This window comes from Pithys albifrons, chromosome 6, assembly GCF_047495875.1.
Source record: "Pithys albifrons albifrons isolate INPA30051 chromosome 6, PitAlb_v1, whole genome shotgun sequence".
Taxonomy (NCBI): domain Eukaryota; kingdom Metazoa; phylum Chordata; class Aves; order Passeriformes; family Thamnophilidae; genus Pithys; species Pithys albifrons.
In genome coordinates, this window is record NC_092463.1 from 7,399,310 (window position 1) to 7,416,343 (window position 17,034).

Consider the following 17,034-nt stretch of genomic DNA (forward strand, 5'->3'; position numbering starts at 1 on the left):
TTATAACTTGTTTAGGTTTATGAGATCCTTGAGGGGATGACAAAGGCACAGTGTTGATATTGGGGAGTTTATTGCTGCAATTTTTCAAGGCCTTTCTTGAAAGGAGTACAAAGCTTAACTAGCATCTCAGAACTTGATTCAGTTCTACATTTGTTTTTAGTCTTTTGAACACAACTAAGTGGAGATATTTTCATTCTTACATTCATATTTATTGAAACCTTTATAAACTGTAGCCAAGGGACACATCTAACATGGAAGTTTTCATCATCAGAAATTTCTGGAGATTTGTGTGAAGCTGAAAATGGAGTCTTAAAGGGATAAAAGAGACAATAGGTACACTTACTTTCAGGTGATATTTTCACTGTTTTTGTAAGAGCCTCTGGTAACTGTAGTTTTATGAATTACCCAGTCCACTAAGTAATACAGATCATATTCATGCAATTAGCACTGCTTATCTCTTAGGTGATAGAGGGTGAACTCAGTTCTGGTTGGACACAGTTGGAAAACATCTCATCTACCTTAGAGAATCTTGAGTTTGAAGTGCAGCAGGCTGCTGTCTCTGAGACAAGAAACAAGCTACAAGGAGAGTGGAAAGAGCTGCAGGACATTATAAGTACCAGGTATAAAATAACACTTTATGATATTAGCCAGGGAATGGTTCATTGTAACTAATGTGTTTGTTGGAAGGGAATAGTGTGTGTTTTAGAAAATACCGCAAAGTTTTATGCATTTTTAATTGCATAAAATTAAGCTTTTCTTCTTTTTTTTTGGTTCATACGCACATCGCAGATAGTGTGAATCTCCCCAAGAAGCACAGAGCCAGGTGTCTTAACATCACTGTGCAATTTTCCTGTATATTGCTGTTACTTCCTTTCATCTTTGGTTAAATTCACACTGCTTTTCTCATTAATCAAGTTAAAACTCCTTTGACCTCAGGAAGAGGAGGATTAGATCTGTTAGACTGTCAATTACATTATTTTTTGTGGCTTTTTGAGCTGTAAAATATTGAGTGACTTTTCTTGCTTGCTTCCCCACTTCATGCTTTGTTACCTTTCTTGCAGAGTGAACTCTTTAAGGACTGCTTTGGAAATTGTTTTGCCAATAGAAAATGAATCCATTCTGCTCTGTGAATTGGATCAGCGGCTGAAGAAAAAGGATATCCAGCAGTTTAATCTGATGAATAGTGATCTTGCTTATAGGGAACTGAAGGTGAGGCAAGATACAGAGACCACACCCAAGCCAGAATGGGTTTTAATGTCTAGGAAGTAGAGAGCTTCATGGCATTTTCATTCAGGAGTTTGGGTCTACTAACAAGACTTACCAAACCTTCTAAAATCTGTCACAGCGTTTTACTCCCTTTGCTTTAAGTGTCTTTGTTCCTGTAGAGGCAGCCAGGGACCCTCAGTAGTTTCTGCTGTAAAAACCATTGCCATGAACGTTTTGTCTTATGTTAGGACTTCCCTTTGATGCAGATTTACAGTGTTCCCACCTGCCTTATATCACTTTGTGGGGTCGTAGACATAATGTGGCGTTAATTTGTGAGCTAATCTAAACTGCCTTATCACATCTGCTGAGGTATCTGAGCACACCTGGGGATGGATTTGAAAGCTCTGCATGGCTGCAATAATTGCTCACTTGCTGTCAGTGTCTAATGCCTGGGCCCTGGTCCATTAGGCAGGGTGAATATTGTTTTGTTCTTGGCAGGCACTGCAGGCTGAGCACACTGAGAGCTGCACAGGGCTGAAGGTTTGTGTTTGTCTGCCCTTGGCTCCCCACTGAAGGAGGCTTTAGGTCTCTCAGCCTGTAGGGCAGAGAGCTTGTGCACTCTCTGCCTGACCATTTTTGGCTGGAAGGACACAGACTTTTCTCTCAGCTGGAGTTTCACAACACTGACACACTGCTCTGCTCTTTGAGGGCTGTAACCAGAGAGCATGCAGACTCCACCAAGGGATTTTTGAGTACATTTAAGTCTCCTCCAAAAGTACAGCCTAAAGAACCTAAAAGATGGCAGAGTAATAAACATCTCTGTGCCTGCCTGTGCTCTGACTGATGTCCCACTGTGAGAGCCTGCTGCTTTCAGTCCCAGGACTCTCATTATCTTTCTCTCCTTCTTGTCTGATGGCTGCAAAGATTGCTGGACTTTTGGTAGTGCTGATCCAATTCCCCTAAGTGTGGAATACCATTTTATTTGATTTTTTTTTGTTCTTTTTTCCTTCCTCCACTGAAGTCCAGAATAGTTTTTGTTTTTTAACCACTGTGTTTAGCATACTGTTTGCTGCTAGTATAATCTGGTTTTCAGTCATAGGTTCATCTTGAATGCTGAATGTGTTTTCTTTCACTTGCTAACACTGTTTGTCATTCTCTCAATTTCAGGAGCTGCAGAGATCCATATTAAATCAGATTGAAGTGTGCAAACAGTTGGAACACCTAGATAGTTCAGCAAGAGATGAATTTAATCCAATAGACCTGCAAGCTGCAAGTAAAATTATGATTTACTATCAAAATCAGCTCGAAGAAATGAGCAATAAAATGCAGATCCGAGAGACGGTCCTTAAAGATCTGGAAGCTTTTATGGCCTCATTGAGGAAGATTCAGTCCTCCATCCAGTGTCTCACAGAGCCCTCAGGCCAGCCTGAAATACAGGGAAAGGCTCTGAGAGAGGCTACACAAGAAGTTTCTCACATGGCAGAGGAGGCCAAACGTTTGGATGAACGCCTGAAAACTGTTGATATCTGTTTGGAAGATGCTGAATGTGGGAGAAAGACTTGCTGTGAAAACCTGGTTCTGTCTTTATCTGAAGAGTTAAATGTTACTTATAGTCCCCCATGTGAACAGGTGCTTTCAGAAGGAAAAGACTTATATGAGATTTTTTCCAAAAAAAATGGTGAACTCCTTAAAAACATTCAGGATCTACGTGACAGAATTAACAAAATAGGCTTGAAGGATCCAACAAGTCCAGCTATTCAAAAAAGGTGAATTCTTTTTTAATTTCATAATTTCAGTGAAATCAGCCTGTGTCTCCTTTGCAGTAGAGCACTGAAATTTGAAGTATCTGTGGAGCACTGACAGAAGCTGTGGACTTAGTTTTATTTATTCCATTGCATCCTAAATAAGGAAACCTTCTCCATTTTTTCCCTTTCTTTTAAACTCCTGTGTATGTGTGTGTTTGAAGCACCATTGAGAAAGAGAAAACAGAAGGAGTTTGACTGTTGTGATCTTAGTTTTCAGCAAGAAAACTGTCAGACAGGGAGGTGGGTCCCCTTGCTGAGCACTGATGCACCTGATCTGAAAGTGCAGTGTAAGATAGACAGAATGCACTAATTAATTCTTAGTACTCTTAGTACTAATTAATTCACTTTATAGAGACCCAATTGCCTTCTAGGATTTTGGATTACCTTCTCAAAGTGCTGAGGTCAGCATAACTCATCTGAATGCCTGTGTCAAATTACAGGAACTCAAGATCAAATTAGACTTTTTATGATGTCATTTAATATAGCATGTAGAGCTCAGGATGAATTTCTAGGGAACTTAATAATTACATTGTGGACCAAATCAAAGAATTACTTTAATATAAGGCTGTGTTTCATTTTTTTCTAATAAAGGATAAAATCATTAACGGAATTGGAAAAGGAATTGGATTGTGCTGCTGTTGAAATGAAACCTATGCAAGAAATTGTTAATAAGCTCCCACAGATCAATGAGGAAAAAGCAGAGGAAGCAAATGAGCAGTGCAGAGTTACAGAGAGGTTATGGGAGGACACAAAGCTCTTGCTTGCTGAATGGTAAGGATAAAAGCTACATTTTAAAGTAGTATTGTACAAATAAGAAGTTTGCTTGTAAAATCAAACAATCAAAAAGCCTTAGACCATCCTTTAAAGCAAATGGAATACTGATACAGTAGCAAATATTACCATTATGGTGATGCAAACTCATTAGGCCAAGAATTGCACATCAAAGTTTGCAGCCAAAGCTCATGAATTTTGTGTATTTTTAAGGCTTCACAGTGTCATTACTTAGCAGATAGGCAATGAAGTATTGGAGAAGAATGACCTGTCTGCTGCTTGAAATGATGTGTCTTCTGTATTTGCTATGAGTTTCATGTCAGCACGTTCAAAAAGAAAGGTCAAACTGAAACAAGTGGAAGAGGACAGCTGGGAAAACAGTCTCTTATGCAGGAAAAGACCAAAAGAGCTTGGTTTGATATGTCTGTGAGAGCAGGGACTGGGAAAGGCTGATCAACCAGGGCACCTGTCCTTTGATTATGGTTTTTAAAGATGCCCAGAGGCTTTGCATGGACTGGTTAATTCTCATGGCATGCACAGTGTCAGTGAGAATAATCTGTTTTCATATCCCACCAAAGGCTGGGGTGAAGTGGCATCTCCCACTGAGCACCACCCAAGCTGCTGTGGTATCTGCTGCACACTGTATTTCAGTTTACTGGTGACTTTTCTCTCATCCAAACATAATAATCAAACTCCCCACATGTTTGAATGTAGGAGGAAGCAGGCAGGAGGTTCAGGCTGTAGTTTTATGCTTAGGCCATGATTAATAGGTCTCTTTTTAATAGCCAAGAACAGTGTGCAAGGGTTCTGGAGCTCCTGAAGCAATATCAGAGCTGCAAAACAAACCTGACCAGCATCATCCAGAAACAAGAGATTGTGCTTTCCCAGCAAACTTCTTACATGGGGAAGGAGAATTTGAACAGACTCATAACAAAGGTGAGTAACAGGAACTTAGTGGAAAGGAATGAAAAGCCTTTCCTGGGAGCATTCACATGTAGGGTTATCCTTGTACTCTCAGCCTTCAGGGCAGATGTGAAGACTTTGCTTTCACTTTGGCTTCCAAAATAGATTTAGGGATCTTATACCCTTGTTTTGTTTTAAGTCAAATTGGGTCTGTTTTTGCTTAATGAATCAAAGTTTTGTTAAATGAGAGGGATTAAAAAAAAACATCAAATCCCATGGAAGTACTGTGATCTAGTATGAAGATGGGATGAAGTTTTGCTCCAAGGTGTCCTTGATAGCAGTTAAACATTTGCAGTAGTTTTTACATTACTTGATGAGATACTCATACTGAATGAGCAGTTATTGCTGGGCAACCCCTCACTTAGTTGCAAGTTTTCCACCTTTTCAGACAAAAATTTGACAGCCATCTTCTTGGCTAAATGTGTACAACCACATGGCTGTGGATTAGTGAACAGCAGCATGTCCAACATGACCGTTTTACTGTACAGGTTTCACGTTTCCTGGCTGGGTTATATAACTGCTTGTTCAGATGCTATTTTTAGGCTTTCTGAAGAGACATCACCTATATCACTCAGGAAGGTTTCCTCTCAAGCAGTGCCTGGGGTGGGTAAAGTTAAGAAGAAATAGAAGTGATTTCTTCCCTCAGGCAACGGGATGCTGTCTCTTTGTTCCACCTCCCTTTAGCTGAGCATGGTTTGTTCTTGATTCCATTGGTGAAACTTCTGGCACCCCTTATCACCTGGACTCCTGCTGCAGGGGGGATTGCCTGCATATCCCAGCCCCTGCTTGTGCCCAGACCCCTCTCTGGTAACAACCCTTCCTCCTCACCCCGAATTCTGCAATTCCCACTCTCAGAATTATGGTCTGAAACTGCAGCACAGTACAGGGATGTCCTTGAGTGCTGATGGTTTGTTATTTAGAATTATATAAAATAATAGAGAAGGTTCTCTGCTTTATTCTGGTTTGTGAGAGCTGCTCTGCTCTGTCCCTCCCCTGAGCTCAGTGGCTGGTGGTGTCAGTATGGGAAGATGTTATTTCCCAGAATGTCTCTGGGAAACAAGGAGAGCTGTTATTATCAAAGTGCCTGGCACTAGAGGTCAGTGTTTCTTTTCTAGGAATCTTCCATGTTGTTTGTAAACACTGACATTCCAATTAAACACAAAGGAGCCGTTTAGTGTTTAAATAAGAAAGGAAAAAGGGATGTTTCAGTTTCTGGCAGCGAGATATTTGACAATGTCCGTCTTTAAGTAGGATTTAAGCTTTTTTTAAAAAACAGTTCAAAACCTGGGGATCAGAATGCCAGATTATTTTTTAGACTTGTAATAGTGTCTCAGATGATTATTATGTTGTGCATTCTTTATCTCTGTAACAGTTTCTCTGTGTGGATGTACAGTCCCCTTGGATCTTTCACTTGGAACTTTTAAAGCAAACTGTGGTTTTGTCTCTCTTAGAAATAAATTATCCATAGTTCCCACTCGTCTGTTTTGCAGCCAATAGCAGAATTACATAGATTTCTAACAGGGAAGTATTCCTGTCAGCATGACAGGGATATAACAGCACAGAATGCATTCCTGGTCTCATCATATTGTATAAAATAGATTATATTGTGTAATGTGTTGTTCCTCTAAGCTAAAAAGAGCAGTGCATCAGTTAAAAACATTTTGCTGAATAAAGAGTCATAAGCAAACATGCTTATAAATATCTATGTGGTCTTTTTCCCAGATTGAAGAGGCAAAAGAAGAATTTAACGATCACTCTGAAGATGTAGACAAAATAAATCAGATCTGCAAAAACCTGCAATTCCAGCTGAATAAAATGAGAAGCTTTGAGGAGCCTCCATTTGAGAATGAGGCTAACGTTATTGTGGACAGATGGTTGGATGTATGTAAAAAGTAAATTATCAGGGTGGTCTTATCTGTTATGCATTATAGTAATTGATTCTGACATGGGTGTAATATTTGGAATAAATTAAGTCTGATATGGCAGAGATTCTTAAGAGATAAATCCAAGTGTTTACCAGAGCAAAGCTTGCAGAGTGTCTGTGGGTGTAATGTTTCTGATCCCTCAGGTGCTTTGTATCAGGCATACTCCTTGGCAGCAAATAATTCTAGGAAATGCAAAAAGGCAGTATTTGTGCTTTCTGCATGAATCAATCTGTAAGCTTCCATAACAACTTCTGTGGATTTAGACTTTGGAGACAATCTGGAAAATTACAATGCTGGTGCTTTTGGTGAGAAATGTTTGCCACTGTTGATCTAAGCAGTGCATCAATACTGAGATTAGATGGTATTTACTGGGAGTAGATGAACATTAATGAGCAAGGCTCCTTCCTAAACCTGCCTTAAAACTGGCAAGCTGCTGCTGTGATTGGTATGTTTGGTGACATGTGTGGCAGGGATTTAAATATCTTCTCCATGACCAGTTTACTGTGAAGACACGAGATTTTTTTTTCCATTTGCCATGCTTTTTTTTTGTGGGCGGTTTCATCTTGCTCCAATTTTATTGTGCTGCTCTTGCTTTTAGAATATAACTTAACATTTTTTAAAATCTATGTGTGTTTTCTGTCTATCAATCTCGTGGCAGATCAATGAAAAGACTGAAAACTACTGTGATAATTTGGGAAGAGCTCAGGCTTTGTGGGACAAACTTCTAAGTTTGTCTGACACAATCGAGGCTTGGGCAAGTGCAGAACTCAAGAATGCAGAAGACCATTGCCTGACTGAAGAGGATCTCACACAGCTTAAGGTAATTTGAATGGAAATGCTTTGCCCTTCATTAATACAGTAATGATACAGACTTTGGACTATAAACATGAACATTGCCTAGAAATGTCAGCACTGCAAAAGCAGAGGAAGTTGTAACATTTGCAGTTGTATTTGCAAGGCTGAAGGTATTGCCATTGGGAATACAGGTCTTGGAAGCTAATGCATAGATAGTATATATGGATACTAAATTGTTTTCAATCAATGCAACACTGCAAATGCTGCTTTAGACTACAAAAGCCCCCTTATTCCTTTGTGCTGTACAAACACAGAGCAAGGAGAAGGCCTGGCCTGGAATGCTGGGAGCCTGGAGTACAGTGGTGCACATATTTATTTCCATGTGCATAGAGAAGAAAGGGAGGACAGTGTGTACAGGCTAATGATTAGTGTTCTATGCAGAAGTTGCCTATAAGTGAAGATACTGGAGCCTCAGAAACAGCTGGCCTATGTAGAATTCAGAAAGAGTCTGCAGAGGTGGTTTATTTTCTCCTTGTGCTCCCTGGTGTAACTTAATGCAGCCTTGACAGTGGCTGCTGAGGGTCTCCAGGGGCTGCACAGGCAGAGCCTGGGCTGCCCCTTTTTCACAGGCTGTAGCATTAGTTCTTGTTATCAGAGTGCAGTTGGGTCTGAAAACACACGCACTATGCTTGTGCCATTGAAGAGCTTCATGTGCAGGGGCAAATATTTTAGTTTCTGACTTCAGGACCATAATGAAGCAGTTGTGCTGCTTCGCTGTGGTTATAACCAGGGTCTACTAAACCAAAATAATTTCCTGCTTGAGGGGGGATTGAGGCATAAATCTATTCTGTATCCACTTGTTTGAAAATATGGAGGCAGTTTTTTCTCAGTGTTTACAAGCTACAAATGCCCTGGTTTTTATTATGCTTACTTGCATCTTTTCTCCTACTGCTAGCACTGCTCGTTTGTTTTAATTGGCAGAACAGAAAAATGCCAAGGTGTTTTTGTGTGTAGATCTTCTCAGGGAAACAATGGTATGCCCACTGTGCAGCGGTGGATATTTTGTCACATTATTAATGTGTTTACCAGTGTATTGTTAGAATTTACCTGGGGTAGTTCAGGTCCCTGAAGGCTCCAGTAAAAACACACCAGTTGGAAACTGCATTTAAGAGCCATTTTGTAACCTGGAAGCTGCTCGGATCCAGCGTGATGTGACCGTGCCCCTGGCTTGACTCTGCTTGTGCTCAGGGAGGGCTGTGCTGAAGGGGGCTGTGCTGAGGTTACTCCACTGCCCTGTGAGAGAGTAATTCTCCAAAGAGGTGAGGGAAGAGAAATCATGTGCCCCATGAGCTACTATTAAATACGAGAGAAAACTAAACCTGATGTGTTGGTGTTTTTGTAAAATGATTTCAAGTGCAGAGGGCTTCAGGTTCACATATCACTTTATTTTTTTTAATTTATTTTGTGATCCTGAAACATCTGTACATTAATGTTAGTTACAAAAAAATCACCCAGCTGTTGCAATGTGTATCATGTACCATAGGGGTGAAACCCAAGGTCCTTTGTGACCACCCAGCTGAGCACTGGTGTGTGTGCTTTCAGAAGACTCTCACAGAAGAAGAGTAATGAATGATTTGACTGTGTATTTAAAGATCATTTCAATATAAAAAATGTGAGACAGGTTCTGATCTCTCCTGTGGTTTCTATGCAAGTGCAAACCCTTTTAAGGGCTGCAGCACGTTTTGATGGTTGCTTGTACAGAGACTGCAAAGGAATGCTTTGTCCTGAGGGAGTTTGGAGTATTGATCTGGGAATATGAGACAATGTGATTATCCTGTTCATAAGCTGAAGCTGGCATTTAGCCTTCATGTTACTGACTAGTTCCAAAATTCATTCAAATGAGTAGAAATCTTTTCATATACAAGGGGTTTACATTTAAAAAGTGCCTACAGCACATATTATATCTTATCACATCCATACCAAAGTGTATCATCGGGATGCCAATCCTTGACTTTAAGTCTGCAACATCTCAGAGTATCACTTTTAATAGAAGCAGCAAGAATAAATGCAAAATTAAGCTTTTTTACTGCAAATTTACTTGAAGCAAAATAATTAGGATTGTTAAATTTATGCTATATTTGCATTAACAACTGCTTTGCCTGAAAAACATGTAATGCTTCTGACTCTAATACAAAAAAAAAATCTACATTTCTAAAATGAAAATCAGGAAAGGGTTGAGTTGTGACAGGTCTATATGCCAAAATGCAGAATCAGAATATTTTAATACTATTTTCTAACAGAAACATGGAAATGTAATTCTAGGGGGAAAAAAAATTACCAGTGTGTTTTTCCCATCTTTAGGCATGTTTACGAGTCCAGGAGCAGAAACTCCAGAAATTTGACAACACATTGGCTGAGATAGAAGAACTTCTGAATTGTAATGAACCTCCACTGGAGCTACAGGTATAAGGAAGCTTTTACAGCTGATAAGTCAGTACTGATTACTGCAGCCCTGCTTTTAGTATTGTCTTTGGCACAGTAATTTCATGGTTTGACTTAAATCTACCAAAGAAATATTGGAGGCATTTTGTTGGCTATGAACAGTGAGATTCCATTTGTTGTCTCTCTCAGGCTGTTAGAATGAAACCTGTAATTTTAAACACAGAGACTTCTATCACTTCTGTGCCTTGTAGGGTCTTAAGCCTGACCCAGCTGTTTTGCAGCCCTGCTGAAAGATTTTTGGCTTTTAGCTACTGGCAAGAAACAAGGCACAATGGACCTCATCGTCCCTGTGGGGATCCCAGGAATGCTGCCAGCAGGAATGATCCCAGCATGCTGCCTGTCTGTTTTAAACTGTACCTTTACCTAGACATGGCTTAATGTGGCTTGGTAATTCACAGTTATTTGCATAGAGTGATGTTTACTGTGGGGTTTTCCTTTGGGATACCACAAGGAAATCTCCATCTTTTTGTGTTACCTTCGCATAGCAAGGAATAAGTCCTTCTCCACTGTTTAAGACCACGTTAGCCTGCCTTGATCCTGTAGCAGTTCCCTGAGTATCCACTGTCAGATGCACCTTGAGCTTGACCCTGTTTGGCTATTTCTGTGTTTATCCTCAGCGGACAGTGAACTCAGGGGAGTTTCACTGGGTAAAGTGATCTAAGGAGCTTAGGGAAGGCCTCTGCAACCTTGTGCTGTGCACACTGTGCTCCTCAGGAGCCTCAGATGCCCTGAGTCCCTGTGAGGGTGTTTCAACACGTGGCCATGATCCCACTGAGTTGCTGTCTCCTGCAAATCAGTGGAAGCCTCAAGGATGAGGTTAAGGACCTGTTACTCTTTAGTGAGTAGTGTTGAGCCAGAGCTCCCCACCTCTCTGCTACCCTTGCCTGGTTTTTGGGTCATTGTGGGGAATTTCCTGGATTGAATCCCTGCAGGGAGGTGTGTTACAGAGAAAGTTGCCACCTTCTGTTTCATGACAGCCAAAGAGCACGTAGGGCCTTTATCCAGCTGAGAGTAGACTGACAAATACATTTATTAATACAGCAGTACCAGTAAATGTGCTAATAAAGACAGGCTGAAATTATTTGTCCTCAGAAAAGCAGTGCTTTAATGCTATTATTTTTCAGTCTGTGGAGTGGGAGGGAGGGGAAACAAATTGGAACAAACTGGGATTGAAATGTCTGGATTTCAGATAATTTAATTTCTTTTTAGGTCTGTCATAGATTTTTGTAATATTATAGGAATTCAATCCAGTATAGTTTATGTATGTTTATTTCCAATTTTAAGGTCATCAGATCATCTGTTGTGCAAAAAATGGAGCTAATAAAGGAGCTCTTGGCAGCAAAGCGAGGGACCAGTGAACCCACCGTGAATACAGCAGAACTGAAGGGAGACCTTGATCTAGCCAAGACACAGATTGGAATGACTGAATCACTTTTAAAAGCTTTATCTCCTTCAGATACCTTAGAGATCTTTACTAAATTAGAGGTAGGATGCCACAACATATGTATATTTTATAAATTTCTCTCTTTGGCAAGTCTTCATAAGTGTTTGTCCTCTGTAAGTTGTAAACTGCTGGAATAACTCAAGTGAAGAGCCTGGCTTGAATATTTCCTTAAGTTGCCAGAAACATGAAAGAAAAGCCTGTTTTCACTGGAGTTGTCACATGTGGTTAATTAACCCTTGCAGCTAATGGAAATGGTTAATCCTAGGCACAACAGTATGTCACCCAGGATATGTTCAAGCAGTAGTGGGGGTACTGGGTTGTGTGTTTTCCAAGACTGAGTATTATACAGAGAATGTCTTTGTGCCACCTGAGCCTTCTTGCAAGGGGAACTCCCAGTAAACAACTGCAGCCAAATATTTGCTCAGACTCAAGCTTCTTGCTTGGAGGTTTAGACTGGCAGAATTTAAACCTCCTGTGGAGCAGTGAGTGGATTATGTACAGTCTGGGTGCCAGACCACAAGTGTTTAGGGCAATGAAATCACAGGCATTGGAACAAAGGGCTTTTAATTAATTTTCCTAGCTCCCTCTAAGTTGTCTTTCAGTCCACAGGCACTTGATACACAGTAAGGCATTTAGGGGTGGAATAATGCCTATGGCAGCTAAGGCACGATAGCCTCTGTCACTGTTCACATGTGTGTTCTGTGTGATGCCAAACTGTGCATGAGTGAATGTGTGTGATTATGTGTGCACACAGGTGTATGCACACTGCTCTAAGAGAGTTTAGTGCTTACATCTACCTATTGATTGCCTTGTTAATGCCCATATGATTTAAGAAATTATTTTGTCACATAGGCAGAGCTAAACCCTTTTGCAAAACTTTATCTTGTACTAAAGCATCTCTGTACAGGGAACTTCTGCTTGCACTTCAACATTTTGTTTTAAAAAACTGTCCTGTTTTTTTAACCTTAGGAGATACACCAGAAAATTCTGCAGCAGGAACACCATGTGGCATTACTCCAAGAAGAGACGGATTGTCCTGATGTGGATGAATTAAATAAACAGCTTAAATGTGTCACTGATTTATTCAATAACAAGAAACATGTGCTTCAAGATCATTTTATTGGTGTTTTGAACCGTAAGCAAACACATTTCACATTTGTGTGCCTTTGTAGGCTTGCATTGACTGCCATAATGACTTCAAGGTTATGCAGTTAAATGGTTCGGTGTCTGAAACTGCTTCAATACCTCAAACTGCTTCAGCATTCTGAACAAGATAAAGATCTGGAGAAAAATGGCTTTTGATCTCAACAAACCATTCAGTGTGGATCAAAGTATTTTGTTTCTTGTTTTTATGTTTTAAAAAATAGGTAAAAGAAGTGTAAAGCATAATTCGGGAAAAAATGTTGGAGTATTTAATTTAAAAATACAGAAATCCAATGTTCTCATTTTTTCCAGTCATTTTTTACTTAAACTTGGTTATAAGAATGAATAGTGTTATTACTTTTTGTTTTAAGTAAACACAGAATTTTGAAGAAGCGAAATTCTGCCCCAAAGTAGTCTCATATCTTTAAATATTCTGAAACTAATATTAATTTGTGTGTAAATGAGAAAAGTTGCCAGTAGGCTATTCCAGGTCTTGTTTACCCAAACTGCTGTGTGTAACAGACTGTCCCTTGGAAGTGAACAGGTATGTTTATTGTCAATTAATGTTGGGTAAAGAAAAACATGAGCTGGAGCATTTTCAGTCACATTTTCTGTAACAAAAAGCAACTTTTGACAGTAGCACTGATAAATACAATTGTAAATTGTCTGAAATGTTCAGGTTAAATAGGATTTTCTTTTACAGAGTACAATTAATGAAGAAAACTGGAATGTATCTTTTTTTCAGGTCAGTGCAAGAATTTTAATGACTGGTTCAGCAGCACTCAGCTGTCTTTGAAGGACTGCTTTGACCCCTCAGAAACAAAACCGATACTGGAAGAAAGACTACAGAGGCTAAAGGTAAAGTACTAAAATGTTCTAATTTCTAAAGCGGATTGTTCTTGAAGTTTTACCCTTTACACAGGGGACTGTTCTTGGGAGTGAATTCACCTACATTGGCTTTGTAACTTGAGGCTGAAGGCACATTTCATTTAACTTAAAGCATTAGGACAATAAGTGGAATGAAGATAAAACTTTGTTGAAATGGAGTATCAATGTTTCAGTGCTCAAGTTCAGACATAGTTGGGCAAGTGAGAGACAGAGCAGTAGTTAGTGAAAGGCAGTGGACCTTGACCGAGTCCTTCAGTGTGCAAAGATGCAGAAAGTCAAATATGTACAGAGTAACATGGAATTCTGACCCCCAATGGACTCTAATGTGAAAAATTTGCATTTGTTTTGTTGTAGCCAGATTTTCTCTCTAAGTCACTCAGAATCAACAGAAAACAGATGGAAAAGTCACAACATCTGCAAGAAGCAATCACAGTTAAGCAGCAGAAGGAGACTGTCAGTGATGTCAGTGCTAGATTTGAATGCTGATTGCCTGCTTCTTCTCCCTGTATTTGTGCTGTAGAGAAGAAAAGCCAAACCATGTCCTTCATTTTCTTCCTAGTTTACAAACAGCAAATTTTGCATTTCCAAATGGAATAGTCAGCAAAATGTGAATTAGCATATATCCCTTTTCAGGGACTGAAATTGCTGGGAAAAAATACTGGTGGAGATAACAGGAGCTGAAAAACTCTTGTACCATAAATATCTATCATACGACAGCAAATTAATGCATCTTGTGTTTGTGCTTTTTTTCAGCACTTCCTAACATCTGAAGGCAAAGATAGAGATACCCAAGAGGTTAAAACTTTATTGAATAAAGTGAAGGCCTACTTGCCCAAAGCAAGCATTAACCACCTCAACAGCCGTGTGAGAGATCAGGAAGCAGAACTGCAGAGATTGATCTCCAAATGTCAGAAACGGGAAAAGGAACTTGGTGCTTCTCTCCAGCAGCTCAATAGGTAGGGAACTAATGTAGTTTTTGACATTTTAATCACAAGTGGAATACAATGATTCATTACTAGAGAGCCATAATGAATTGGAAACAACAATGCTTTTTATAAAAAATGTTATTTTATTAAAGGGTAATAAGTGTTTTGTTGTATGCTTCATGTGGTTTTTTTTCATTTTATAGCAGACCTATGTGGAAACTATGGATAGTTTCAGTGGCATGAATTGAGATATTTAAAGTAAAGCTTGTGCTTAAAATGTTGCTTGATCAGACACATGATATTGATGCTACTTGTTCAGCAGAACACTTTTGTCAGCAGGTTTTAGTCATGTAATGCCTCTCATTTTGACCTGACTGTATTTGTATGTGCTTTAGCCTTGAAGAAAGCAGGTTGGTCTTGGAAGAATGGCTCTCTGCTCAGGAGGAAAAACTAAAAGAGATTGATAAAGATGAGTCAAAACTTGAAAACTTCTATAGAACACTATTAATGCAGAGGTATTGGGTTTTTTGATCTCTATCCTAGAACTGTCTTCTAATCTAGATTGTTCCAAGTTCTTACAACAAATAGATGTTTATTAGGTTTTTTTATTTTTCAGAAAACCGTTTGATTCCATGGCTCAGCTAGCAAATTGTTTGAGAGAGGCTGGGCTGACAGAACATGAAACAGTTTCAAAAGCCAGTAGTCTCATTAGTAGGTACCACACATTGGTAACACATGTAAGTGGAATGGCAGGGAATACTGAGACACTTCCAGTGGAAGAACAAAATTTTGAAGAACTTGCCCAGGATGTTTCTTGCTGGATCAAAAAGCTTGAAGAGGCTGTTGATAAACTGAGTTCCCAGGACAGTGAGTTGCCATCAGAGGAAAGGATTAATCAGATAAAGGTATTGTGTTAAATGTGTTCTTTTTTCACCTCACAGCTCAAGCTAATACCAGGGGAATGCTTGATGAGTCAATACTTCCTGAGAGATACTGTCACTTCTCATGGCTTGTGGTTTTGTGGCCTATTTGAGGAGCGGTGGGGAATGTTTGGTATTTTTGTTTGGTTTTTTTTTTGTAATATGATTTATTATACACCTGAGATGAGATTCTTTGCTGCATCTCTGAGTGAAGCAGCACTGAGGTCACAAGGTGCTGCTGGCTGTGTGCCTTCCTGTCACAGTCTGTTCCAGGAGTGGAGAGGGAAGTCTGTGATGTAGCTGGGATGTCTGGAGAGCCTCTGCAGAGTGTGTGGCTTATCAGGTGTCCTGCATGGCCTTTGTGCTGGGCTGCTCCACTGCCTGGGTGGGTCTCTCAGGCCCCAGTGTCCTCTTTGGTGTCTCCTTTCTCTGGCTACATAGGATGAGAATGCTGGGATTTATGAGTTTCATTCTGTGGAAATGAGTACTATTGGGGCAAATATCTCTCCATAAGAATTGGAGCATTTTTTTAATCTGTCAGCACAATATTCATCTTGTTACATAGAGAATAATTAATAAATCAGCCTTATTGTCCCAGACTTTCAAAATTAGATGATCGATCTGTTTATGTATTAGTTATATAATACATTAGAAGAAGAATTCTGTTGTCTTGTACAGTAGTGTACAAAGTGTGAAAGAATAATGGTAATACTTTCTATTTTGTAACCAAAATTCATTGTAAATATACTCCTTCATCTTGTTTAATACAGGAGATCACAGCTCTCAGAGAAGAAGGAGAGGCCAAAATGCAGAGTATGGTCGCTGTAGGAGAAACTTTATTGAGAAATGAGGAAAACAAGAAGCCAGAGGTTCAGCAGACTATTTCCGAGCTCCAGAAAAAGTGGGAAAGCATCTGCCAGCTGGCCAGTAATGGCAGGTAATGTGGAATTTGCCAAGAGGCAGTACAGATCATTTATCACTATATTAACTTTCCTCTGTTCTTCCCACACCAGTTCCATTGAATTTCTGTTCTTTGGGAGCAGAATGAGGTACCTACAAAAAATACTTGTATTTCAGCAGTATTGTGGAGGGGCAGGTCACAGTTTGGACTGAATGGTGGGAGATAGCCAGAGATATTTTCTGGTGTGGCCACGAATAGCCAGAGAATATTCTCTTGCCTTCTCTTCCTACTGAGTTCTCAGTAAAAACAGTACAAGTGGCTCTCAGGAAGATGGAGCATTAGCTGTGTTGGATCTAGCACAGCAGAATGCAGAGCATCCTCTTCACAGTGTGTTGAAGACAGGAGAGGAGGTGCTTATCACATCTGAAGAGATGCTCAGGACCTTGCAGGATCAGGGTGGGGAATAACAGATGCACCACAGTACCAACATCAGTGAGGAGCTGGAACAGCAACTTGATGCAAGAGTACAAAATGTATGCGAGGCTGTGCTTCATTTGTCATTTGCCAAAAAATATGAATCTCAAGGGGCAAAGCCAAAACACTTAAGCTTTGCTTTTGTCCTCGTTTATCCTGCTGTACTTTACAGTATTATAACCAGAATTTATTTATTTGGATTTTTTTGTGTGGGATCATATTTTCAAATGTTGGCATTTAAGTTCCATCAGGAAAATATCTGAGCTTCATCACTAAATGTGAACATACAAATGTTACTTATGTCTCATTGCATGTTTCCTGTGGAGAAATGCATCCTGTTCACCTGCCGCAGATCAGCAAACATGCTGGTA

General features: G+C 39.8%; 1 protein-coding gene across 4 annotated transcripts in view; it reads left to right on the forward strand.

The window, feature by feature from the left end:
* The window catches only part of SYNE2 (spectrin repeat containing nuclear envelope protein 2), a 181,876-nt gene that overhangs the window by 48,523 nt on the left and 116,319 nt on the right, over window positions 1-17,034 (forward strand). For all 4 annotated transcript variants that reach the window (XM_071557344.1, XM_071557346.1, XM_071557347.1 and 1 more), the window contains exons 27-41: window positions 463-620; window positions 1,062-1,209; window positions 2,374-2,972; window positions 3,603-3,782; window positions 4,568-4,718; window positions 6,468-6,626; window positions 7,329-7,490; window positions 9,827-9,928; window positions 11,252-11,452; window positions 12,381-12,546; window positions 13,300-13,412; window positions 14,196-14,398; window positions 14,764-14,883; window positions 14,985-15,273; window positions 16,059-16,225. In XM_071557344.1, the coding sequence (XP_071413445.1) occupies window positions 463-620; window positions 1,062-1,209; window positions 2,374-2,972; window positions 3,603-3,782; window positions 4,568-4,718; window positions 6,468-6,626; window positions 7,329-7,490; window positions 9,827-9,928; window positions 11,252-11,452; window positions 12,381-12,546; window positions 13,300-13,412; window positions 14,196-14,398; window positions 14,764-14,883; window positions 14,985-15,273; window positions 16,059-16,225 (2,918 nt within the window). The remainder of the gene's footprint in view (window positions 1-462; window positions 621-1,061; window positions 1,210-2,373; window positions 2,973-3,602; window positions 3,783-4,567; window positions 4,719-6,467; window positions 6,627-7,328; window positions 7,491-9,826; window positions 9,929-11,251; window positions 11,453-12,380; window positions 12,547-13,299; window positions 13,413-14,195; window positions 14,399-14,763; window positions 14,884-14,984; window positions 15,274-16,058; window positions 16,226-17,034) is intronic.